The 27,899-nt window shown below is 36.9% G+C and overlaps 2 protein-coding genes and 1 pseudogene across 2 annotated transcripts; all 3 read right to left on the bottom strand.

Moving 5' to 3' along the window:
* Positions 1-157: 157 nt before the first annotated feature.
* On the bottom strand, positions 158-3,372 carry LOC110772347 (ABC transporter G family member STR2-like). The gene is made up of 3 exons (XM_021976781.2): positions 2,765-3,372; positions 1,525-2,270; positions 158-1,375 (listed from the first exon to the last, which is right to left on the bottom strand). Exons 1-3 carry the CDS (start codon positions 3,245-3,247, stop codon positions 373-375), a joined length of 2,232 nt encoding a protein of 743 aa, XP_021832473.1. The 5' UTR covers positions 3,248-3,372; the 3' UTR covers positions 158-372.
* Positions 3,373-5,337: 1,965 nt separating this feature from the next.
* LOC110772348 (L-type lectin-domain containing receptor kinase IX.1-like) overlaps positions 5,338-27,899 on the bottom strand; it is a 42,268-nt pseudogene continuing 19,706 nt past the window's right edge.
* Positions 22,615-24,228, bottom strand: LOC110758528 (uncharacterized). The gene is made up of 2 exons (XM_021960405.2): positions 23,076-24,228; positions 22,615-22,749 (listed from the first exon to the last, which is right to left on the bottom strand). The coding sequence occupies exons 1-2, from the start codon at positions 24,070-24,072 to the stop codon at positions 22,715-22,717; spliced, it is 1,032 nt and encodes a 343-aa protein (XP_021816097.2). The 5' UTR covers positions 24,073-24,228; the 3' UTR covers positions 22,615-22,714.

The raw sequence follows: 27,899 nt of genomic DNA, 5'->3' as shown, positions 1-27,899 counted from the left end.
TGCAAGGATGATCTATGAATGAAAAAGTTAAAAATAGATGATTTGGATAATTGAAAAAAACATAGTAGGGATCCCTCAATAAAAGGGGACTATATATATTTCAATTATTCTTAATGGATTAGAGAGAGAAAAAAGGAAAAACCAAAAATAAACTGTTTTCAGTTGTTGCTGATCCACATGGTTTCTTAATTGTTAACAAATATGCTACACGCAATATCAATTTCCTGCAGCTATAAACATGATTTAAAAGATTTAAAACAAAAGAAGCTAGCAACAGAAATTAAAAGTGCAATTTGAAAAACTATAAATTTGAAAAGGAAATTGATCAACATGATGACCACACTCTCTTGAATTCGCTCTGTGAGTTTTACTCTACGTCCTCTGGTTCTTGGACGTGAAACGAATGACTAAGTAAAACAAAATCCTATATAGAACAGTCATGCCCAACATTATGAACACCTTCTCCCACTTCTTTGATCCAGAAAGAGTGTGGGGGGGTTTGCCATAATTGATGCGAAGACCTTCCAAGATGTTGAAACCAGTTATGTTGGTGCCATCGGTGTTGTTTCCGAACGTGTCGTTGGTTTGATATTGGTTGATAATAAGCCCTTCGTATGGATATGTCATGGTGGAGACATGGTTCATCCATTTCCAACCTTTAGGGATGTCATCGCTGTTCAAGAAGTAGCCACAGAACAAGAAGAAGAGGGCAGTGAAGGCAATGACTGCGGCGTAGCCCAATATGTAATTAGGCACAACTGAGCTAACAAACACCACAAATGAATTGGTGGAGAGAAGAGAGACATAGAGAACCACCAAGAAGTATAGGAAGGGTCCTCTAAGCCCCAAAGCAAACCAAACAATGCCTGCATAGACACTTGCTTGCAATGCAAGAAAGGGGAGGAATGTGATTAGGCCTGCAATTGTGTATGAGGAGGCTCTGTAGGCATTGTGGGCAGTCTCACGGACGAAGATGAAGCGCTCTTGGATGAAGGCGGGTACAGCATCATTGGATGAGAAGAAGAAGAGGCAGACAGTGAAGATGAAGAAACTGAGGCGATTAGTGATGCCTTGACTGCTTCGCGGTGGGTTTGTGAACATGGTGGCCATCAAGAAGCCCATGAATGTGAGGACCACTAGTCTTGAGAGGAAGAGCTCAGGCGTGCGCCTGATGTTGATGAAGTTTCGCCTCATTAGGATCCAAGTCTCGGGGAAGAAGGAGTTGGCGAATTTGGGGCCAAGGTGGTGGTATGATTTGGTGTTTGGACCAATATCTGGGGTCAGATAATCATTTTCATTCACCGTGTAGTCACTGCTGTGGGGTGTTGGTGTGCTTGGAAGAACCTCACTTGAATAGTTGTAGCCAGGGGATGCACTGCAAAAGAGTACCATGTCATTTTGTTTAATCGTAAGAGCTCTGATACCATGTTAGATAACTATCAGACCCCGAAACTCAATTTATCAGTTAAGGAATAAATCAAAAAATATATATAAAAAAATCATTGGATTATGATTATTATTTACCTCATGGGGCTTTGCATCTTTTGGTCTGCGGGTTGCCTTGAAGGGGTAAACCTGTGCATTTTTTGCATAAGTCCACTATGGGTAGGAGTCCATGACCTTGAATTAGTATTATAAGGACTTCTCACACTGTGATCAAAATCATTGGCTATATGTGTGCTGGTTTGTAAAGGCAAGCGCTTTCCAGACCTTCCTTTGTCCTCATGGCCTTCACCATGATGCCCATACCCACCATGGTGCGGTGGTGTGGGGGTTGGGAGAATAGTCGCAAATGAGACTTCCCCGTCAACTAAGAAAGGGGGTTTTATACCAGTACGTGCAAATTCGGCTAGTGCCTCGACCCCAAGTTCAGACTGATCATATTGCTGAATCACATCAATGAGGTACTCAATAGGACTCTCTTCCTTGTGTACTTTGCGCCCCATTCGACCAAGGTGGATAGCCACATCTTTTGGTGATCCTTGGTACATGAGCTGCCCTCGAGCTAGGATGATTAGATGGTCCAGAAGCAATTGAATTCTGGATGAGGGTTGGTGAATGGTGAGGATCACAGTGCTTCCAGAACGTGCAATGTGGTGTACCTTTTCAATGACACTATGAGCACTGGTGGAGTCTAGGCCGGATGTTGGTTCGTCAAGGAAGAGGAGTGATGGTCCATGGATGATGTCCACACCAATCGAAACTCTGCGACGCTCTCCACCGGACACTCCTCGGGTTCCCTCATCTCCTATGAAGGTGTTTCGAGCAGACTGCAAAAAACAGAATGAAAAAAATATATATCATATGTATTACTTTGTTTAGATTTTGCTAGTAAATTTTGTGCCTTGAATAAATTCATTGAAGAAATGGCCTTCAAGTTATTACTCTAGTAGATGGAAGTGGTCATTTGAAGGTAAAGAAATACATTCAAATTACATATGCGCAAAAATAATATGTAGAATTAAGGAAGTGTTCTCTTGTTAGACTGTGAATTTGAACTCTTAATTATGTTGATTCTTCACTGAACGGCATGTATGGCAAAAACACTTTACTTCGTAACATATATACATAACAGTCTCACATAATGTTACACCGTTAGATTGCCAATTCGAACTATTAATATTCAAGCGGATTCTTGTTAAAATATGCTATCTAGATTGACATAACAAGCCGGCAACAAAACATTACTAATACATAGTTCGTACAAATATATCCACATATATAGAACCAATATATATACATAGATAGAATATAAATCACTTACAGATAATCCAAGCTGTTGAATCAGCTTTTCGACTCGCTGCTTTTTATCAGTAACTGAAACTGGACCCAACCTCAAATCAGCAGCAAACATGAAAGTCTCATAAACTGTAAGAGTTGGAAACAGCCTATCATCCTGCATAATATAAGCTGAAGTCCTTTTAATCACGCTTGGGCTCATTTCCTTGCCATCCATGGACACTTTGCCCTGTAGACTCCCACTTGCTATTCTCCCTGCCAATCCATCCAAGAAGGTAGACTTCCCAGCTCCACTAGGACCCATCACTGCTGTGATGCACCCTTTTGGTGCAAACCCTGTGATCTTGTGCAATAAGTCCACCTCTTGCTTGAACCATTTCCCCTCCTCATTCTTGCTTTTCTTTGTCACAGTGTACGTAAGGGCTGAAAATTCAAGCCCCCCTGTGAAATTCGCCGGCTTCCCTATGTCAATCACGGTGTCACGCCGATGATCATTGCTAGGAGCCATACCAAAATATCAAAGTAACTAGTGATATGGGATGTTTGTCCCCAAAGTTGATGTGCGCATATAGAGGGAAAGGTTGGGGTACTTAAAGTTTTTCCTTTTTTGTTTTCTTTTTTATTCTGTTAGGGGTCTCCCAAGTTCAGGATAAAGTACAGAAGGGGAATTAAAAAGAGGCAAGAACTTGAACATAAAGGGCTCCTACAGCTGGTGTATGGCATATTAAGGAGTGAATTCCGAAGTTATGAGGAGGCTGTCCTCTTTGATAAATCCATTTTTACTCAGTTTCAATCGAAAAGTTGGAAGAAAATGCATTCCTTGCTTTTCATCGTTTGGTTTTGGCATTAGTGTTTGTAAAGTAATGCAAGTGTATGACAAAATTGAGCCTTGGTGTTTTGTCGATGTGTATTTTAGAAGAGGCTGTATTGTATGGTTAAATTCTCAAAGAAAACCAAACCATCTTCTTCCCAGCCTGCCGAATTAGAAATGATTTGAGAACCAAGGGTCAAGGTGGCCATATTTCCCACATTTCTTTTGGCCGTACATATCAAAACACTTGAGAATTTTTACGGCTGTTCCAAATTCTTTCTTAATGATAATATAGACTTTAGAATCCAACTGTTTTTCAACTTTTACACCTACAGTTAATACTCATATGGCATGATCGAAATCAAAATAAGGAGTTGGACTCCAATTACGAATTACTTGTGTGTTTACTTCACATCAAGAAATGAAGATGTAAATGGTTGACCACACAAAATCAAGAATTCAACTCCTGATTTTGGAGGAATTGGATTCTTCGATTAGAGGTGATATTATGATTCGTAGAAAACCAACTCATCAGGAATTCATATTTTTCTACCCATTGTATCCTCACCTACCCCAATTTCAAATACTTTTAATAGACAACTTCAATAAAATTCGGATTGTGACTCCTCCTCACTAGATTACGGATTACACATGTCAATAATGTTGTGAATATGCCCAAAAGCTCTTACTATTTGTCATATCTATAAAGAAAAAGAAAATTATAACATTACCATGAAAGGTGCGGTTTCCATGGGCATTCTTGTGGCGTGGAGGGCATGCTCATAGATGTATTGTATTGATGAAATACAAAGAAATAGCAACATTTGATTTTTTTAAACACTTGAGGGGTTTTGAACATTATTGGAGCGACTACTTGAGAGGGTTTGAGTACAACTTTAGGGTCGACGCAGCAACTCGAGTGGTTCTATTTCTAAATTATGAAGAAGAAGAAAAAGAATTAATGGTCTTTCTTTTTTGTCAAATGATAAGATATTTACACAACTTTGTTTACAACGAGATATTTACACAACTTTGTCAAACTCACCAAAACTATATATCCAATTCACTGTAAATACATATGGTTCATCCGTTTATGTGACTCGAAATTGAAAAATCTCTAACGAGTGGAAATAAGACTAAAAGCTAATTATAGTTAAAAGTCTTTAGTGTGTCAAAGAGTGTCCATATTTTCAGATTTTCCATTTTTCAATACACTAAAGATTTTTATATTTTTCCTTTTAAGATTTATAGCTCCTCAAATAATTCTCTCACCAAAAAATTAAAATTAAAATAAAAGCTCGTCAAATAATACTCAAACAGCCTGCTCAAACAGTCAAAATGTCCAAGATTTCTTGATTGTTAATTCTTCAGAATACCCCTTTTGAGTAGGGGAAAACGTCCGGAAGAAAAAGTATACCTTAGGAGAGGCCTCGTTAAATTCTTGTTGGGCTTGGGTTGCATGGGTAGATTTGGCAAATTTGCTGGGAGACCTATCCCTTGTGTTCTCATATAAGGGTTTTACTTTAGTAATGGCTAAAGGCATGCTCAAGTCAAGGATATTCTTTAGGGTCTTTCATTTCCAAGACTTGAGTTATGGATTTGTTACTGGTTCACCACATCAACATGTACTTGGGGTGTATCGTTCCACTTAAAGATCACCACATGTCCATTTTTTTAAAACTTTCCCTTCTCTCCAAACATGTCCTTTGTTCTCAAAGAAAAAAAAAAAAAAAAAAAAAAAAACCATGTCCTTCAAGATTTATTCTTTGAATCTTATTTGAGTTTTGTTATTTACAGCAAACATCCCAAAACATAGACAGATTTTCAGTACTTATCGCTTCGCCGGAGCTGACTGATGGTGGTGTAGGAACATGATACTCTGGAACAGGCATCTTTGGAGAAAGACTTGGGAATTCTGCCTCAAAGTTAAGAGTTTGAATTGATTGCCTTAGAGCAACTCCACCCATTTGCCATGGCGAAGGGCAAGGGGAGGCAAATGCTATTACTATTCATGTGAATAGTGGCAGCCCTTGCAAAAGGCTTGTGGTGTTTCCACCCATTGCCATGGCAATCACTATTCATATGAGATATGAGGAGAAGAATTTGTATAGAGTTTTGGTGTGGGAAGTGAAAAATATGACTAAGTATTTATTTTTAAAAAAATTCTGAAATTTGAAGTTTTTTTTTTAAAATTTTTTTTAGATTTTTTTAATTTTTTTTTGGTTGCTTAGGTCAACAAACCCAGACTATTGCAAGGGCTGGTTTTGCCTGAGGCCCAGCCTAGGCTTATGGAGCCCACACCCAGCCCGGGCAAAAAAGGCCCGCTGGAAACGAGATTTTCTTCTTGGGCTCCCTCTAGCCCCGGCCCTACACTACTAAAAAAAACCCCTTGCGCGACCAAACTTTGAGCGACGAAAAAAATTCGTCGCGCAAAATGACTTTGCGCGACAAATATTAACCATCGTCGCTCAAAGTCTTACGCGACTCAATTTTGCGCAACGAAAAAAAAATCGTCGCAAAAAGTCACTTTGCACGACAAAACTTTGCGCGACAACAAAGCATCGTCGCGAAAAGTAACTTTGCGCGACGAATACTAGAATTCGGTGCACACAGTTTTGCGCGACGAATAGTGATTCATCTCGCAAAGTATTTACAAAAATAAATAAATAAAAAATTATTTTTAAAAATTTTTGGATGCCTTTGCGCGACGAAATAATAATCTTCGTCTCGCAAAGTCTTTACTAAAATTAAAATTAAAAATTAAAAAAATTTTGGATGACTTTGCGCGACGAAATAATAATCTTCGTCTCGCAAAGTCTATACAAAAATAAATAAAATAAAAAAATTATTTTGTTAGAAAAATATACTATTGTAGTTCGGATTGGTTTTTTGTAGAAAATATATTTTTTAAATTGACGATCAAATTGGTTCATTGTATTCATATAGGGTCAAGGAATGTAGCTGTAAAAAATCATCAAAATCGAAATTGAAATAACCGTTAAATCGTGATTTTTCGTTTATAACCGTCGAAAAGTTTTGTCCTATTACTTGATCTCTGAATGTTTATTTTTTCCGATTTTTGGCGTATATGATCTCGAAGTATAAACAAACAAGTTTGACGGTTGGATCGTTGAAACTAGTTTCTTATAATGCGTATGCCATCAAAACAATATATTCATTAACAATTAAGAGTTTATAAACTTTCATTAAATACAATATAACATTTTGTAGTATCCACTAGTGTAAATATTTTCAATTGAAGATCAAATTGAGTCATTGTATTCATATAGGGTCAATGAGTGTAGCTATAAAAAATCATCAAAATCGGAGTTAAAATAACCGTTTAATCGTGATTTTTGTTTATAACCATCGAAAAGTTTTGTCCCATTACGTGATCTCTGAATGTTTATTTTTTCCGATTTTTGGGGTATACGATCTCGAAGTATAAACAAACAAGTTTAACGGTTGGATCATTGAAACTGGTTTCATAGAATACATATGCCATTAAAACAATATATTCACTAACAATTAAGAGTTTATTTATACTTTTGTTAAATATAACATAAGATTTTATGGTATCCACTAGTGTAAATATTTTAAATTGACGATCGAAGTGGCTCATTGTATTCATATAGGGTCAAGGAGTGTAGCTGTAAAAAATCATCAAAATCAGAGTTGAAATAACCGTTAAATCGTGATTTTTCGTTTATAACCGTCGAAAAGTTTTGTCCTATTACTTAACTCTGAATGTTTATTTTTTCCGATTTTTTGCGTATATGATCTCGAAGTGTAAACAAACAAATTTGACGGTTGGATCGTTGAAACTAGTTTCGTAGAATGCATATGCCATGAAAACAATATATTCACTAACAAATAAGAGTTTATTTATACTTTTATTAAATATAACATAAGATTTTGTGGTATCTACTAGTGTAAATATTTTAAATTGACGATCGAATGCAATCATTGTATTCATATAGGGTCAAGGAGTGTAGCTGTAAAAAATCATCAAAATCAGAGTTGAAATAACCGTTAAATCGTGATTTTTCGTTTATAACCGTCGAAAAGTTTTGTCCTATTACTTAATCTCTGAATGTTTATTTTTTCCGCTTTTTGGCGTATATGATCTCGAAGTGTAAACAAACAAATTTGACGGTTGGATCGTTGAAACTAGTTTTGTAAAATGCGTATGCCATGAAAACAATATATTCACTAACAAATAAGAGTTTATTTATACTTTTATTAAATATAACCTAAGATTTTGTCGTATCTACTAGTGTAAATATTTTAAATTGACGATCGAATGCAGTCATTGTATTCATATAGGGTCAAGGAGTGTAGCTGTAAAAAATCATCAAAATCAGGGTTGAAATAACCGTTAAATCATGATTTTTCGTTTATAACCGTCGAAATGTTTTGTCCCATAAATTGATCTCTTAATGTTTATTTTTTCTGAATTTTGGTGTATATGATCTCGAAGTATAAACAAACAAGTTTGATGGTTAGATCGTTGAGTAGCTTTAAATTTATTTATTTTGTATGTATAACACTTAAGAAATTGAATAGTATATGTATTTATTAGTAGCTTTAAATATTTTTTAACACTTTGCGCGCCCAATTTAGTATTTCGTCGCGCAAAGTATACTCTCAAAATTTGGGCATGTGCCAAAAATGGGAATTTAAAAATAAAATAAAAGATCGACTTGCGCGACCAATATATAATTATTCGTCGCGCAAAGTATATATTCTAAAAATTTTGGCATGTGCCAAAAATGGGAATTTTTTTTTTAAAAAAAAATTTCGACTTTGCGCGACCAATATATAATTTTTCGTTGCGCAAAGTATATATTCTAAAAATTTTGGCGGTTACCAAAAATGGGAATTTTTTTTATAAAAAAACATTTTCGACTTTGCGCGACCAATATATAATTTTTCGTCGCGCAAAGTATATATTCTAAAAATTTTGGCGGTTACCAAAAATGGGAATTTTTTATATAAAAAAACATTTTCGACTTTGCGCGACCAATATATAATTTTTCGTCGCGCAAAGTATATATTCTAAAAATTTTGGCGGTTACCAAAAATGGGAATTTTGAAAATAAAATTTCGACTTTGCGCGACCAATTTATAATTATTCGTCGCGCAAAGTATATACTCTAAAAATTTGGCGGGTACCAAAAATGGGATTTTTTTTTAAAAAAATTTCGACTTTGCGCGACCAATATATAAATATTCGTCGCGCAAAGTATACTCTAAAAATTCGGCGGGCACAAAAAATGGGACGCGGGAATATTTTGGTCCCGCAAAAGTTTGGGCGACCAGAAATTCGTCGCGCAAAACTGAAAAAATTTGGCGGGCACCGAAAATGGGAATTTTTTTTATAACTTTTTTTAAACACTTTGCGCGACCAATATATTGTTTCGTCGCGCAAAGTGATACGTTCTTTAAAAGCAAAATAACTCCTCCACCATTTTCTCAATGTCTTCTAAATCCTACCATTTCTCTCTTTCCCACTCCCCAAATCCTACCATTTCTCTCACACTCACTCCTCTCACTTAATCTCTCATCTCTCTCTTCACTATCTCTCTCTCTCTCACTCACTCTCTCATCTCTCTTTTCATCATCTCTCACTCACTCTCTCATCTCTCTCTCACTATCTTCTCTAATTCTCTCACACTCACTTCTCTGTATATTTTAAATTTTTTTCATTAATATGTATTTTTGGAGTTAGTTTTGAGTTTATGCCAATTATTTGTCATCATTTTATGTTATTGTTTTGTTATTTGACAATATTTGTTTGTTTTTTTTTTTTTTTTGTAGGGAATTGTTGAGGCTTTGATGGCTAAAGTTGAGGATTTGATATAAGAGGCTTGTTGATTTTATTATTGTACTTTGTTAATTTAAGTGTACATTTTGAATATTATGTATATTGGATAATTTGATCACTATTTTTCTTATGTAATTTTATTTTGAATATGTCAATTTAAATTAAAGTAATTAAGAAAAATAAAACCATACAATTAAATTAAATTTTAAAAAATTAATATAATGAAATTGATATAAGAGAAATAATAATAAAAAAAAGTCAAAAACCTTGCGCGACAAAATATTTCGTCGCGCAAACTATTAAATTAGTTTATTTTAGTTTAAAATTTTCAAAAAATGAATATTTCGTCGCGCAAACCTTTGAGCGACGTTAACATTCGTCGCGCAAAGTACACTTGCGTGACATTAACTTTCGTTGCGCAAAGGAGATATTATTCGTTGCGCAAAGTAGATAATATTCGTCGCGTAAAGTAATTAATATTCGTCGCGCAAAGTTTTCAGGATTCGTCGCGCGAAGTAACTAATATTCGTCGCGCAAAGTTGTTATTTTCGTCGCGCAAAGTCGTCATGATACGTCGCGCAAGTTGTTATCCTTCGTCACGCAAAGTGGCTTTGTGCGACGAAGAATGTTCACCGTCGCGCAAACCCTTTCTCCACGAGTTTTGCGCGACCAAAATTTCGTCGCTCAAACTTTGCGCGACGAAATTTTCCTTTGCGCGACCAAAAATCATTCGTCGCGCAAAGTGTTTTTTGTAGTAGTGCTAGGCAACTGATGGAACTGCTCTTATGGAAGGCCTCTGATTTTGATCCGGGTGAGCATGTGAAAACCAGAGAATGGTTTCAGTTCTTTTCATTCCTTTTTCACGTGTTACATAAATAGCTATTAAAGTAATAGCTGTACAATGGAATAGTTTACAAAAAAGAAATAATATTACAGCAGTCTTCATGATGATGTCTTCTCCTTTTATCTGGCAGCATCTTCTTTAACATATGGCATCTTCTTTATCTGACAGCATGTTGATTCCATCATGTTGTTTTCTTCATGGCAGACTAACCACGTGTCAACACTCCCCCTCAAGTTGGTGCATAGATGTTTCGAATGCCCAACTTGTCGAGGCATGAATGAAAACTTCTACTTGATACAGCTTTTGTCAAGATGTCGGCCAATTGATCTTCAGTTTTAACAAATGGAAAGTCAATAATTCCAGCATCCAGCTTCTCCTTAATAAAGTGTCTATCCACTTCAACGTGTTTAGTACGATCGTGTTGAACTGGATTGTGGGCAATGCTAATGGCAGCTTTGTTATCACAATATAAATTCATAGCCTTCTTGGATTTGCAACCCAAGTCTCTCAACAATTTTCGCAACCACATGAGTTCACACACACCATGAGACATGCCTCTGTATTCGGCTTCAGCGCTTGACCTAGATACCACCTTTTGTTTCTTGCTACGCCATGTAACCAAATTCCCCCCAACAAAGGTGAAGTATCCAGATGTGGATCTTCTATCAACAATGGACCCGGCATAATCAGCATCTGTATAGGCTTGAACATCTAGATGACCATGTTTAGTAAACATCAATCCTTTTCCTGGTGCTGACTTCAAGTATCTAAGTATTCGAAGAACAGCTTCCATATGACTCTCACTAGGGGCATGCATGAATTGACTAACCACACTAACAGCATAGGCTATATCAGGTCGTGTATGTGACAAGTAGATTAGTTTTCCAACCAACTTCTGATACCTTTCCTTATTTGTTGGAATCTGATCAAGGCTTTCTCCCAACTTATGATTTTGCTCCATTGGAGTGGCTGCTGGTTTGCAAGCAAGCATACCAGTCTCACTTAACAAATCTAGGATATACTTTCTTTGAGACAAAGAGATGCCATGCTTAGATCTTGCCACCTCAATTCCAAGAAAGTATTTTAGTACCCCAAGATTTTTCATCTCAAATTCTTGAGCCAAGTATTTCTGAAGTTCTGTGATTCCTTCTTCATCATTACCTGTAACAACCATATCATCCACATAAATAATCAAGGCTGTCACTTGTCCTTTCCTGTGTTTCAGAAACAGCGTATGATCAGAATTGCTCTGTTTGTACCCAAATCTTTTCATAGACAAACTGAATCTCCCAAACCAAGCCCTGGGTGACTGTTTCAGTCCATATAAAGATTTCCTCAGCTTGCACACCTTGCCAACATCTGTTTCCATAACAAACCCAGGTGGAAGATTCATATACACCTCATCTTTTAAATCACCATGTAGGAAAGCATTTTTCACATCAAATTGATGTAGCGGCCAGTCTAGGTTGGCAGCCAGAGATAAAAGGACTCGAATAGTGTTGATTTTAGCTACTGGCGCAAAAGTCTCTGAGTAATCAACACCATAAGTTTGAGTGTAGCCTTTTGCTACCAATCTTGCCTTGTATCTCTCTACTGATCCATCTGCTTTGTGTTTTACAGTAAACACCCATTTACAACCAACGGGTCTCTTGCCTTTAGGCAAGTCAACAAGTTCCCAGGTATAATTTTTTTTTAGTGCCTCCATCTCCTCAACCATAGCAATCTTCCATTTTGGGTCACCAAGAGCATCCTGTAAGCTACTAGGTGTAGACACAGAAGATATGTGGTTTGTAAAAGCAATATAAGAACTGGATAAACGATGGTTAGACACATAATCAGATATTGGATATTGAACAGTTTTTACTGTAGAGTAGCCAAACCTTTCTGGAGGTATTGTAGGAATTTCAAAACATTTTTCCAAAGTTCATTTGAATATTAAACATGCATTTAATCAAATTAATCGCAGCGGAAGTCTAAGGTGGTTGTTTAAATTCAAAAACAAAACTTCTTCCAAGTATCTTAAGCCATGAACATTGATATGTTTTTCATAAATGAAAATTCAAGAGAAAGGATAAGATCTAATTACCCTTGAAGCAATTATATGAACCAATTTGTGTTTGGTCTTCTCTTGATGATTTCCTCTTTGTTGATCTCCTCTTTGATCTTTGATCTTTGCTCCTTGATCTTTCTCCTCCATGTGAGCCACAAAAGTATATGGCCTCTAAGTCTCCACACCAATGGAACCTTGAGATGAGAATAAGTATCTTGAGAATACTTGGATGCTAGTGCAAGATTCTCAAGATTGGTTTCAATCTAAACCACTTTGAAAGATGAAAGTGTTTCACTCTTGAAAACTCTCTTTTTTCTCTCTTTGATCTTCCAAACCCATTTGGTTGATGTTGGATTGTGTTTGTGTGTTAATGAGCTTATGGAAACAATTCCCATACATATTCACTTAAGCATTTTCGGCCAAAACCCATTGGGCTTCCAAAATTGGGCCTTATGACACTTAAACCATAATATTTAGGTGTCTTAAGCCCTTGGGCTTGATACCCAACCATTTGGGCTTTCCGTTAACTATTACCGAGGCCCAAATGCGTTTTTACACGTAGTAAATCATCCACATCAAATCAATCAAATTGATTTCCTCATTCTCATTTGTATTACTCAAAGTTAACCATTTAAGGTGTGCGATCCATTAGGTTCTAATTAGCAAGGCAATGGGAAAATATAAGAACTCTTTCTAACCAACTGGAATTAAAACCCCTTTTTAATTCTTCCTTTATTTGGATCGATCACAATCAATCCTAGGACTTCCACAAGCCAAGAGTGACATCTAGCAATATATCAAGGCTACCCAAGCTAACCAGAATAGATGAAGAACCTATTCAGTTGGAATTGCAATGCAATACGGTCCTTCTCTTATACAATGTTTCAAATCATATTATTAGGGTACGGATTGATTATGTCAAACCCCTAATATGATTTACAACCTCATGTGATTCAAAAGAACGTGATTAAGAACAACTTTCTAAATCAAGCTCAAAATACTTTGGCCAAAGATTTACTGAATCACATCTTGAAACATTCTCCTTCTTTATCGAAAGTAGAGATTCCTTATTGTACATTCACATACCCCTATGATGAATTAAGAGATCCCAACAACACTTAAGACAAATCTTTTACGGCTTGCCTTTAAGAGCTATCAAAGATCAATAACGCATCACAGGACAACTATGATGCCTCAGGTCTAAGGACTAATTTGCATTATTGCAACTATGAGTTCTCATTTGACATGTAGACAAATACTCCATATGAGAACTACAGTTGATCGCGTTCAGTGTACTCATTCACTAATGAGCACCCACATACTTGTATTAGTGTCAACTACACAAATGGTTTGAGACTAACCATCCTCCCAATTGAGCATACATAATATGCGCTAATCTTGACGGTTTATCAATGCCCATTTGATAACCTATGATTAGGAACATTTTGGGATGCTACAGTTAGAGATTAAAGGTCTCCCGAATCTAATCTTCTTTAGATTACTTTGTCTCTTATTTAGCATACCCTGGACATTTGTTTCTTTACACGATGTAAAAGATAACAAATTAAGTTTGCCCTTTATATATCATATACGAAATGTATTCTAAGGAGATCACATCAAATGTATTGGCTCTTAGGGCACATTTCTAACAATCTCCCACTTGCACTAGAGCCATATAGCCATGTATCTCATACCCATTATCTCTGTATGTCTATCCAGTTGTGACTGTGACATAGGCTTAGTGCGTGGATCTGTTACGTTGTTTGCAGATGCCCCATCTAATGGTAATATTTTTCAATGTGTTTGGATCTCTGATGAGACCTAGGTTCCTTGGCTTGAGCTATCGCCCCATTGTCATCACACAGTAAAGGTACTTGTGACATTATGGTTAGAACCACATTTAGTTCGGTAATGAACCTTTTATCCAAACAGATTTTATTGTAGCTTCTAAAGCGACAATGTAATCAACTTCAGTTGTTCTCCAACTAACTACGTGTCCATTCAAAATGAAGACGTACCCTTAGGTGGATTTGCAATCATTGATAATAGATATATTATCCGAATCAGTAAATGCTTCCACTTGCTACTCTGATGTTCCTCCCAGATGAGGAACATGTCCTTAGTCCTTCTTAAGTATTTAAGAACATACTTGACTGCTCCCAATTGATCCAATCATGGGCTTGATTTATATCTTCTAGTTATACTCGTATAACCGATATCATGTCTTGTACATGCTATGGCATATATGAGAATCCCTATTGCATATGCATAAGAGATATTTACTCATCTACTGTATCTCATAATGAGTTTTTGGACACATTCTCTTAGAAAAGTGAAGTCCATGTCATACTGGAAGTAAACTTTTCTTAGACTGTTCCATATGAAATCTCCTTAGCATCTTATCAGCATACAAGGATTGAGATAATCCAATTATTCTCTTAGATCTATCAGGATAAATCTTTATCTCAAGTATGTAAGATGCTTCTTTAAAATCTTTCATTAAGAATGATTTTAATGAGTCACAGCTTCACTGAAGATATCATTCCTATATCATTTCCGATAAGTAGTATGTCATATACATACATTACTAGGAATACTACCAAACTCCCACTGACCTTTTTGTCCACTCATTGGTCATCCATGTTTTGTATGAAGTCAAACGATTTGACAACTTCATCAAATAGGATGTTTCAACTCCAAGAACCTTGCATCAACCCATAAATGGATCTATGTAGCTTGCATACCTTATGCTTATCAACTTTAGAAATGAAGCCTTCAAGTTGATCTATAAATAGTTCTTCCTGAAGGTGGCCATTCAGAAAAGCCGTCTTCACATCCATTTTGACAAATCTAATAATCATGGTATGCATCTATTGCAAGAAAAATCCGAATAAACTTTGTCATAGTGACAAGAGAGAAGGTTTCTTCATAGTCAATCCTTTCTCTCTGCTTGTAGCACTTTGCTACTAGCCTTGCTTTGTAGGTTTCTACTATCCCATCTGAGCCTATCTTCCTCTTAAAGATCCATTTATTCCCTATTGGTACAATACCAGGAGGAGGATCACTAGAGTCCAGACTTAGTTGGTATACATAGAATCCATTTCGGATTTCATGGGTCCAAGCCATTTCTATGAGTCAATGTCTGACATTGCCCCATTGTAGTTCGAAGGGTCTTCGATATCCTTACAGTCATTTAGGAGATTCAACTCTCCTTTGTTGTCAAGAAGGAAACCATAATACCTTTTAGGCATTCTGCTAACCCTACTTGAACTACGTGGAGTCTGTGTTACAACAGGTTGTGGATCTGGGATTGCATTTAGTTTATCCGCATCTTGCCTTTTGACATATGCTGGACAACCCCAAATCTTGATCTAATCAAGACTTGGTTTCTTCCCAAATCACATTTCAAATGGAGTTTGTGGAATGGATTTGGAAGGCACTCTATTTAGCAAATGAATTGCAGTTTCAAGTGCATATCCCTAAAAGGATATAAGTAAATCAGTACAGCTCATGGAACTCATTTTAGAAACTCTATTATGTTGTGGAATTCCTGGTGGAGTCCATCGTGATAAGATGCCATGTTCCTTAAGGTAATCAAGAAACTCTGTGCTTAAGTATTCATATCCTCGATCGAATCTAAGGATTTTAATACTCTTGCCTGTTTGGTTTTCAACTTCATTTCTGAATTCCTGAAATTTTTTAAAATTCAAATTTATGCTTCATTAAGTATAAATACCCAAACCGTGAATGATCATCGGTAAAGGTAATGAAGTATGAATAACCGCCCTCTGTGTTTGTATACAAAAATCCACAAACATCTTAGTGAATTAATCCCAACAGTTCTGTAACTCTTTCTCCTTTACCAGTGAAAGGAGACTTGGTCATTTTGCCATGTAGACAAGATTCACAAGTAGGCATAGGAACATGATCAAGTGATCCAAAAGGTTCCATCGTTTGCCATCCGGTGAATTCTATCTTGGCTAATGCCTCCAAGTTTAAGGTGTCACAATTTAGTTGATGTATCCACATCTCTAGGCCTCTCAGGTCTAGTTGTATCTTTATCCATATACAGTTAATGCTACCATTCATTTCTAAAATGAAAAGAGACCATCAATCAAAATTGCATAAGCAACGATTTGATTGATATGTGAAATAGAACAAAGCATTTTGTCAAACAAAACATCAAATCCATTTCTTAAAATATAGAGACGGATATTAAGTTCTTTACACATCCAGAAATGAAATAACAATTATTTCAAATTCAGGTCCTCTTCGGAGGGTAGTCTGAGATGTTAGGTGCCTATTGCATTGGCAACTACATTAGTGCTATTACCCACGGTTAGCACCATTTCTCATTTTCCAAGTCTTCTACTCCCACTAGTCCATGCACACAATTGCATATATGTTGACTAGCTCCTGAATCAACTATTCAGTTTAGAAGCTTTAACTGTAATTACTAATTTTAGAACAAGAGAGTGACCTTCTGAAGGTTTTTCTCTTGAGGCTTGCAAGACATCTCTTGCAATTTCTCTTCCAATGTCCATCCTTGCCACAGTGAAAACAAGTACCTTTCAATTACTTGTCTTTCTTTTGTATTCTTTCTTCCTTGGGTTTTTAGAAAACCTTTCTTCTTCTTTCCTTTATCCTTACATTCTGTTTGGATTCGGAAGAAGAAGAACCCTTCTAAAAATTGCAACTATCCTCTTAACCCTTTATCTTTTGAGATATTCATTTAAGCTACTATAGCTATATTGAGTAACTCATATAGGGTATCATTCATCTTTCCCATATTATAGTTCATAACATACTGGGATTAACTGATGATATGGATGAATGAAAGAATCTTGTTGAACTTCAACATCAAAGAAAAATCCATATTTTCCAATATCTTAAGTAATTATATTACTTTGAGATCATGTTGATTAACCGGGAACCCATTTACCATTCTTGTCAAAACAAGTTCACATATGGTAATGTAAGCTAGGAGTAGCTTCACCTTTTCATGGATGCCAACATGTAACTTTTACCTCGGTTGTCATCTGACACATGCTTCTTATAAGCCTTTGTCTCCTCCTCAATGGTATATGGACCAAGAGGGGTATGTGGTGGGGTTTTTATTATACACAACTAATCTCATCCAATTATAGGACAAGTTGGTGTTTATGCATCAAACCGGATAGTTCGTGTCATCTTGGACGTTTTAGTCAAGTATCTTTGAGATTGGGTTTGTGATGGTTAATTTGAAATTCTGCAAAACGTAAATAGATTTTAATTTAGATTAATCTTCTACCAAGGACTTAGGGTCTTTAAGTCATGATGGTAGCTCCCACTATTTTTGGCAAATTTCATATCCCTCCTGAAATCCGAGAGTTTCCGTTGAAACTCTTAGTGGGGATGGGAGTCTCACTTTCACATAGTTTTCCTCAACCTAACAGTTTGTTGGATTGCTATGATACTAATGAGAGGATACTCTTATCCAATCACATCATTAATGTGAATACCCATCACTATGGCCTCTAGAGAACTAGACCTCAACCTAACAGTTTGTTGGTTTCGTTCGTCTTAGTTAAGTTATTCCCACCATGCTTGTGGGTATAGGGTTTCAAGTATGACCTCAACCTAACAGTTTGTTGGCCACACTCGTTATCTATCCGCACTACATCAAGTATGTGTAATAGGCTTCCCTTGGATGGTTACAAGTACTGGATGTTGCCTCACTGAGGTACAACAAGGTGTAAATGTGCCACCCAATAAGAGACTACCACGGTGGAAGGCCACAAAATAGCATTCGAAGTGCCATTTCGCTTATCAACTTAATATTGCTTTGAGGGTAGTTAAATTGGTCTCATTTTAATCCAATTTTAATCCTGTTAAAATTACTTATCTAATCTCATTAAATGGTTCCCAGTGCAATATATTAGTAGCACACAATACTCCCACTAAATGTTTTAGAAACCATTTGCTTGAGATAGTGGAAATACATGATACTACTAATTGATTAATTATCATCATTACCGAACATTCCAATTGCATTGGGCTTGTAGGATGATTATGGACTTTCTTGTTGATCCAACACGAGCCACCATGTTGGATCATGGTCTTGGATGGTGATTCATTTTAATTACGCGTGCATAAAAATAAATTAGGCATGAAAGCCATTTCAATATTACAAAGCCAATCAAAATCGAATACATATCCAATAAGCGGCCAATCACATAGCTCAATTGTTTGGTCTAAGTCCATAACCATCCTTTAATTATTTAAACGCTTTAAACAATTAAACTAGCAATGTAAAAACATGCTCTTGGGTTGCATACATATATATGGGTTTAATTCAAGTGGTAACCATATTCAAATAAAATAAATTTACCATGGAGTGAAAACATTTTACTACAATAGTAAATGTAATTGGAGAAACCTTTTAGGCATAGTTACACTTATCATATATTGCAACTATATCCAAAACTATTCAACAATTAATAATGGATCCAAAGTTGATCCACTAGGGTGTGGGGTTAAAGCATGCATTTGTAAAATACAAAGTGGTGATCATGATTTTTCCAACAAGGTGAATAATCATGAATGTGACTAGGTAGGCCAACCACACTCACCAAAGTAATCAAAATTAATTTTAGTGTGGTAGGTAAATAATTAGTGATAGGAATAATTTGATCAACTTTTGCATTTTATATCAAATCACCATCATTTACATCTAGATAGTCCCCACACACTCACCAAAGTAATCTTATTAATTTTAGTGTGGTGGGTAAATGTTTATTGAGTGGAAACATTTTTGAAAAACTTTTAATTTTATAATAAAACACCATCATCATCTTTTGACCTATTTTGGTGGAAAATTCCACTAAACACAATCATCAAAATTAGCCACCTAACTTATGGATCAAAAAGATCCCATAACAAGAACATCAAGAACACCAAGAACATGCATATGAACTAATATGAATGTTCATGCTATTTCCGGAAAAATCCATATTCCATTTTAACTATCTCATGCTCTTAATATCATATATTTCATGAAGTTAAAATCATGTGAGTTTTAATGCAACTATGCTCTAATATTCATATACATATATGAACACAAAGAGAGCATCAATCATCAAAACACAAATCCGGAAATTCAAAATCCCAAACAACCCCTTTCACTCCATTTGATTTTTATTCAATCATATCAAAATAAATCAAGTATAACTATTATACTTTTAAATGAATTCACAACCCATATATGTATCTCTAAACCCCAAAAACATATCAAGTTCATGACCTATGGCTCTGATACCAATTGTAGGAATTTCAAAACATTTTTCCAAAGTTCATTTGAATATTAAACATGCATTTAATCAAATTAATCGCAGCGGAAGTCTAAGGTGGTTGTTTAAATTCAAAAACAAAACTTCTTCCAAGTATCTTAAGCCATGAACATTGATATGTTTTTCATAAATGAAAATTCAAGAGAAAGGATAAGATCTAATTACCCTTGAAGCAATTATATGAACCAATTTGTGTTTGGTCTTCTCTTGATGATTTCCTCTTTGTTGATCTCCTCTTTGATCTTTGATCTTTGCTCCTTGATCTTTCTCCTCCATGTGAGCCACAAAAGTATATGGCCTCTAAGTCTCCACACCAATGGAACCTTGAGATGAGAATAAGTATCTTGAGAATACTTGGATGCTAGTGCAAGATTCTCAAGATTGGTTTCAATCTAAACCACTTTGAAAGATGAAAGTGTTTCACTCTTGAAAACTCTCTTTTTTCTCTCTTTGATCTTCCAAACCCATTTGGTTGATGTTGGATTGTGTTTGTGTGTTAATGAGCTTATGGAAACAATTCCCATACATATTCACTTAAGCATTTTCGGCCAAAACCCATTGGGCTTCCAAAATTGGGCCTTATGACACTTAAACCATAATATTTAGGTGTCTTAAGCCCTTGGGCTTGATACCCAACCATTTGGGCTTTCCGTTAACTATTACCGAGGCCCAAATGCGTTTTTACACGTAGTAAATCATCCACATCAAATCAATCAAATTGATTTCCTCATTCTCATTTGTATTACTCAAAGTTAACCATTTAAGGTGTGCGATCCATTAGGTTCTAATTAGCAAGGCAATGGGAAAATATAAGAACTCTTTCTAACCAACTGGAATTAAAACCCCTTTTTAATTCTTCCTTTATTTGGATCGATCACAATCAATCCTAGGACTTCCACAAGCCAAGAGTGACATCTAGCAATATATCAAGGCTACCCAAGCTAACCAGAATAGATGAAGAACCTATTCAGTTGGAATTGCAATGCAATACGGTCCTTCTCTTATACAATGTTTCAAATCATATTATTAGGGTACGGATTGATTATGTCAAACCCCTAATATGATTTACAACCTCATGTGATTCAAAAGAACGTGATTAAGAACAACTTTCTAAATCAAGCTCAAAATACTTTGGCCAAAGATTTACTGAATCACATCTTGAAACATTCTCCTTCTTTATCGAAAGTAGAGATTCCTTATTGTACATTCACATACCCCTATGATGAATTAAGAGATCCCAACAACACTTAAGACAAATCTTTTACGGCTTGCCTTTAAGAGCTATCAAAGATCAATAACGCATCACAGGACAACTATGATGCCTCAGGTCTAAGGACTAATTTGCATTATTGCAACTATGAGTTCTCATTTGACATGTAGACAAATACTCCATATGAGAACTACAGTTGATCGCGTTCAGTGTACTCATTCACTAATGAGCACCCACATACTTGTATTAGTGTCAACTACACAAATGGTTTGAGACTAACCATCCTCCCAATTGAGCATACATAATATGCGCTAATCTTGACGGTTTATCAATGCCCATTTGATAACCTATGATTAGGAACATTTTGGGATGCTACAGTTAGAGATTAAAGGTCTCCCGAATCTAATCTTCTTTAGATTACTTTGTCTCTTATTTAGCATACCCTGGACATTTGTTTCTTTACACGATGTAAAAGATAACAAATTAAGTTTGCCCTTTATATATCATATACGAAATGTATTCTAAGGAGATCACATCAAATGTATTGGCTCTTAGGGCACATTTCTAACAGGTATCCCACGATTTTTACGAATTGGAAAACGAGGAGAATTAGAGACATCTATAGACTCATTTGAGTCATCTAGATTATCCCTAGCTGAAATATCATGGTTATCAACATTATCAGTATGTATGGAAGGTGGCGGGGATTGTGGAATTACCTCAGAATGATCTTCATGCAAAGCAGCAGGTTGATTTGGAACATGGTCAGGAAGTGGAAGATCTGTTACTACTTCATTTCTCTTCCTTCTTTGGTACACTTGCAACTCTTTTTCATGTGTATCATGTGTATCAGCAGTATTAGGTGATGGTACATATCCAATATCAGGGAACTGCTCTTCCTCTCCATCATTCTCCCCCTGAAGAGGAGTGACCGAAAAATAGGCCTCTTCTTCACAGAATGTAACATCCATAGAAATAAAAAAATTTCCTGATGGGGGATAGTAACACTTGTACCCCTTTTGTGAGACAGAATAACCGACAAACACACATTTGAGGGCACGAGGATCTAGTTTGTCACGATTGTGTTGGTGAACATGAACATAGCTAACACATCCAAACACTTTAGGTTGAATATGAAGAACTGAAGGAATAGAATGATACTGAGAAAGGGTCTGAATAGGTGTTTGGTACTGGAGAACCCGAGATGGTACACGATTTATAAGGTACACGGCTGTGCAAATGGCATCGCCCCAAAAACGTTTTGGAACATGCATTGCAAAGCATAAAGAACGAGCCACTTCTAAAAGATGACGATTTTTACGTTCTGCTATACCGTTCTGTTGAGGAGTATATGGACTGGAAGTTTGGTGTATGATGCCATTTTGCTCAAAAAAGGTTCTAAGTTCAGAATTCAAATACTCACCCCCATTGTCAGATCGGACTACTTGCACTGGTACATGAAACTGTGTTTGAATCATGTGATGAAATATAGGAAAAATGGATGAGACATCACTTTTATTTTTCAACAGATAAACCCAAGAGACACGAGTACAATCATCAATGAAGGAGACAAAGTACTTAGCACCAGTGTAAGTAGGAACATGAAACGGACCCCACACATCGGAGTGAATAAGAGAGAATGGAATATGACTTTTATTGGAGCTTACAGGGAATGAAACACGATGACCTTTTGCAAAAATACAAGTTTCGCAATGGAAGTCAGACACATGAACTTTAGCAAATAAAGAAGGAAATAGAAGTTGTAAATATTGAAAGGATGGGTGACCCAATCTTTTGTGCCACAACCAAATTTCGGCGTTAGCCTTTTCTGTACTAACTTGATAACCACTTCTTACTTGAGGATCAGGCAGTTTTGAGTCCAAGTAGTACAATCCTCCGCTTTCCTTACCATGACCAATCTGCTCCTTTGTCTGAAGATCCTGAAATAAACAAGAGGTAGGAGAAAAAATAGCCAAACAATTGAGATTTTTAGTAATTTGACTAATAGAAAGCAAATTGTGGGAGAGAGTAGGGACATGTAAAACAGAGGACAACGACAATGATGGAGTTAGGGAAACAGATCCTGCTCCTAAAACTGGAGTGGAAAAACCGTTAGCAACCTTAACAGTTTTTGTATGTGGATGACTGGGGGAAACAAACCAAGCAGTATTATTAGTCATATGATCGGAAGCTCCTGAATCAATGATCCAGAGTTTATCGCTAGCATTAAAGGGTGTGCTCACTGCTAAACCATAGTGACTTGTACCTGGATATGGTGAGGAAGTGGAAGTAGTGTTGGGGAAAACTCTGAGAGCAGACTGATCCATATGTGGTGAAGAACCATGAGGTAAAGGTTGTGAAGCCAAATTTGCAACACTTTTTTTCTTCTCTTTTCCCTTTTCTTGTTTGTCCACCCACCAATCTGGATATCCAACCAATTCGAAACAAGTTTCCCGAGTGTGTTTTTTCTTCCCACAGTGGGTACATTGGCGTGTGTCAAGCTCCTTTTGTCCCGGCTTTGGATGACCACTTCTAGGTACAGGGCGATGTAAAGTGGTTGTCATAGCTGACCCGTCAACATGTGAGCCAGCTAACATGGTTGCTTGCCTATTAGCTTCAGAGCACACCTGTGCATATGCGGCTTGCACACTCGGGAGAGGATCTTCGGCTAGAACTTGACCTCGAATTCTATCCAAATGATGGTCAAGTTCAGCCAAGAAGTCATATAATCGTTCGTTCGAAATTTCCGTTGTGCGGGCAGCAACATCATCTGAACACTTCATTTTGCTTGGTCGCAAGACATCGATTTCTTGCCAAATTAACTGTAATGTACCATAATAATCAGATAAAGACGTACCATTCTGACGAGTTGCGAGTGCCTTACACCGAAGCTCATATAATTTTGATGCGTCTTTACCAATAGAATAGGTCTGAGTAACAGCATCCCACACTTCTTTCGCAGTAGAAAGGCTAAGAAAAATAGCCCTTAAATTTCTGGTCATGGAATTGAGAAGCCAGCACTGAACCATGGCATTTTCTTCTTCCCAGGTAGAATACAAAACATCTGCTTCTGTTGGTGTCGCCTTTGTGCCAGTGATATATCCCCATTTTCCTCTTCCAAGAATATAAAGTTTGACACTACGGGACCAAGAAGAGTAATTGGAACCATCCAATTTATCCGGCGTGATCTGCAATGTCATGTCATTTTGGGTGACAGAACTGGAAGTCGATCCAGAGCTGGCCTTTTTTTCAGAATCACCCATGGGCTTCTTTTTTCTATTTTTCAGACTTCGTCAAGATAGTGAGGTGGCGATGAGTCTGAGAGTTCTGGGGAACAAATATCGATTTGAAGGGTAGAGCTGCTGAAACTGTCAGCAGTTTAGAGAAAGAAAAAAAAAAAAATTCACAGAGATCTTGAAGCTCTGATACCATGTGAAAACCAGAGAATGGTTTCAGTTCTTTTCATTCCTTTTTCACGTGTTACATAAATAGCTATTAAAGTAATAGCTGTACAATGGAATAGTTTACAAAAAAGAAATAATATTACAGCAGTCTTCATGATGATGTCTTCTCCTTTTATCTGGCAGCATCTTCTTTAACATATGGCATCTTCTTTATCTGACAGCATGTTGATTCCATCATGTTGTTTTCTTCATGGCAGACTAACCACGTGTCAACAGAGCACACCACAGTCCAACAATCATCAAACACTCTACTTGTTTCTCATCATGCTCCAAATCCAGCTTCTTATCCACAACCAATACAAGCATTCATTGTCCATAAAGATCCCAAACCCACTCTACCAATCCCAATTCAAAGTCCTTTCCAATAAAGTCCGTTAACTTTTTTCCAGTAGCAATTTCAAAGGCAACAACCCCAAAGCTATAAACATCTAACGCTTTACTGGCTCTGCCTGTGATTATATGCTCTGGAGCCAAGTAACCAAGTGTTCCAACCAATCCAATTGTTTGAGGACCTAGCTCATGGTCCATTAGTCGCGCTAACCCGAAGTCACCAAGCTTGACATTGAAGCTAGAATCTAGCATGACATTGCTTGATTTAACATCCCTGTGCACCACACATTGCTCCCACTCTTCATGAAGATAAAGCAAAGCATAAGCCAACCCTAGAGATATCTTGTATCTCACGGCCGAGGATAGTACAGCAGGCCTTTTTCCCAAAAAGATGAGAATCAAGGCTACCATTTGGGATGAACTCATAGACAAGTAGGAACTGACCTTCATCATGGCACCATCCTATGACTTGCACTAAATTTCGGTGTCTCAAGCTGCAAATGACCTTCACCTCTGTTATGTACTCCTTTCCTCCCTGCCTAGATTCACTTGAAATTTTCTTCACCGAGACTGCTATGGCTAAATCTGTTAGGTAACCCTTGTAAACAGCACCAAACCCTCCATCACCCAACTTCCTCTAACTAGAGAAATCGTTTGTCACCGTGACAAGGTCTTTATAAGAGAACCTTCTTGGTCCTACTCCTGTTTCAAGGTATTCATTGATTGATGTTAAATTTTCTGTCTTTGCCACTGTTTCCTTTTTCTTTTGCCTCCACAACACCACAAATGGTATAATCACCAAAGCTACTATCAGCACAACCCCTGAAACGATTAGGCGCACTATTAATCTTTGCTGCTTTGCATTATTTATACTAGTTTCTTTTATCTTCAAAGTTGAATTGAATTCCCACGATATAATCATATGTCTCTCCATAGCCAGGCCAGTAGCAGCTGAAAATCCAATTGTGATCCATTGAGGCAGAACTTTCATTAGGTTAATATGGTAATATAGACTAGTGTTCTCTTTAGGATTCGAGCTAGTTTCGCAGCTCCAATGGACACTTAGATTTGTAGTTGCAGCATTGTATGTTAAGAATATTTATTATTCTATTTATTATGTTTATGTCTATCTTGTTAAGTTGCGGAAGTCCTATTCTTTAGTGACTTGATTGTTTAGTTGCTAGTTAATAGGAGAGTCCATGTTGTCATGGAGTCATGGTTAGTGGCTGAATGTCATGGTTTAGTCGTGCATTAGTTGTTCCTATTATTTAGCTTAGTTGCTATTTAAATTGTATTCAGTATTCAAGTTTAATAAGAAGAGAAGTTTGAATTCAACAAATACGTTCTTGGTTCTTCACTTGTTTCCTTGTTTTCAACATTTGGTATTAGAGCCCCCACTGGGCCTAATGTATAAATCTCCAAAGAGTAGCAACTGCGTTTCTTGCAGCAGCAAGTGTCAAGGGTGTCTGACAGAGCACCTGAGAATTTCGTGCAGCCAACAATCCCTTGTTTCGATGGTCATTACAATCATTGGAGCATGCTCATGGAGAATTTTCTAAGATCCAAGGAATATTGGGATCTTGTGGAAACATGCATTGTCGAACTAGAAGGCGAGCTAACACAAGCACAACAAAAGAAGATAGATGATCTGAAGTTGAAAAATGACTTGTTTCAAGCCATTGATCGAGCAATTTTGGAGACCATTCTCCAAAAAGATACTTCAAAGCAAATTTGAACTCAATGAAGAGGAAGTTCCAAGGCTCAGCTAGAGTGAAGCGTGCATAGCTTTAAGCTTTGAGGAGGGATTTTGAGACCCTTCAAATGAAAAATGGAGAGTCTGTGATAGATTATTTTGCAAGAACCATGGGGATTGCAAATAAGATGCGAATTCATGGTGAAGCCATTGAAGATGTAGTCATTGTTGAGAAGATCCTATGTTCTCTGGCACTAAAATTTGACTATATTGTCTGCTCAATCAAAGAATCACATGACATAGATACTATGTCAATTGATGAGCTCCAGAGCTCTTTGCTGGTCCATGAACAGAAATTGAACAGAAGCCCGACAGAAGAACAGGCGTTGAAGGCGTCAACCCAAGCTACTGGGATGACCAATCATACTGAAACCGCAGGTTCAAGAGGAAGAGGTCGTGGCAAAGGCAGAGGATGAGGATATTGAGGCAACCGAGATGGAAACAAACAAAATAGAGCATATGTTGAGAAGTCTGATGATCAAGAATCCTCAAACTCCATAGTAGAGAAAAAGGACGCTGACAACAGAATGACAAGGCCAACGTTGAGAGTTTCCGGTGCCACAACTTTGGTCACTACCGTTCAGAATGTTATACAAGAATGCCAAGAGACAAAGAGAAGGGGGAGCAATCCAATTTTGCTGATAAAAAGGAAGAAGCTACACTTTTGATGGCATATCATGTAAAAGAGGAGAAGCCAACATCAAACCTTTAGTATCTAGACACGGGTTGCAGCAACCACATGTGTGGTAGTAAGTCATCTTTTTCCCAGATAAATAAAGTATTTCATACAACTATATCTTTTGGTGATAATTCCACAGTGAATGTCATGGAAAAATGTGATATTCAAATCAGTACTAAGGGTGGTAACATAGAGACTATCTCTAATGTTTTTTATGTTCCTGATTTGAAAACTAATCTGTTGAGTGTTGGCCAATTACAAGAGAAAGGTTATGTGATTACTATCAAGGATGGTGTGTGTCAGATTTATGATCCCGCAAGAGGTGTGATGGCACAGGTTGAGATGACAACTAACAGGTTGTTTCCGTTACAAATCAAGAATATCGAAGCTGGTTTGGTGGCCAAGGTGACTGATCCGACATGGCTTTGGCGCTTTCGCTATGGCCATTTAAATTTCAATGGGCTCAAGACACTTTATCAGAAGTAGATGGTGAATGGTCTACCTATGATCACTCCTCACTCCAAAGTTTGTGAAGAGTGTGTTGTTAGCAAAAAACATTGTGATCAATTTCCCAATGGCAAGGCATGGAGAGCTAAGAAGCCGTTGGAGTTGATACACTCTGATTTATGTGGTCCCATTAACCCAATATCTAATGGAAAAAAGAAATATTTTATTTCTTTTATTGATGATTTTAGTAGGAAAACATGGGTATATTTTTTGCAGGAGAAATCTGAGGCTTTTAAAGCATTTAAAAGTTTCAAGGCTCATGTTGAAAATGAAGTTGGGAGAGCCATTAAGATGTACAGATCGTGGAGGAGAGTTTTGTTCAAAAGAGTTTGAGGTTTTTTATGATGAGCAAGGCAT

This window comes from Prunus avium, chromosome 6 (genome assembly GCF_965620075.1).
Source record: "Prunus avium chromosome 6, drPruAviu1.hap1.1, whole genome shotgun sequence".
Classification (NCBI taxonomy): domain Eukaryota; kingdom Viridiplantae; phylum Streptophyta; class Magnoliopsida; order Rosales; family Rosaceae; genus Prunus; species Prunus avium.
This window is presented reverse-complemented; position numbering and strand designations above follow the sequence as displayed.

Excerpts from the sequence above, each read along its gene's own strand:
- LOC110758528 (XM_021960405.2), bottom strand. The coding sequence starts at position 24,072 with ATGGGTGATTCTGAAAAAAAGGCCAGCTCTGGATCGACTTCCAGTTCT. Across the intron at positions 22,750-23,075 it reads CACTTCCTCACCATATCCAG|GATCTTCAGACAAAGGAGCA; the intron begins GTACAAGTCACT and ends TGTTTATTTCAG.
- LOC110772347 (XM_021976781.2), bottom strand. The coding sequence starts at position 3,247 with ATGGCTCCTAGCAATGATCATCGGCGTGACACCGTGATTGACATAGGG. Across the intron at positions 2,271-2,764 it reads TTCAACAGCTTGGATTATCT|TCTGCTCGAAACACCTTCAT; the intron begins GTAAGTGATTTA and ends TGTTTTTTGCAG. Across the intron at positions 1,376-1,524 it reads AAGATGCAAAGCCCCATGAG|TGCATCCCCTGGCTACAACT; the intron begins GTAAATAATAAT and ends ACTCTTTTGCAG.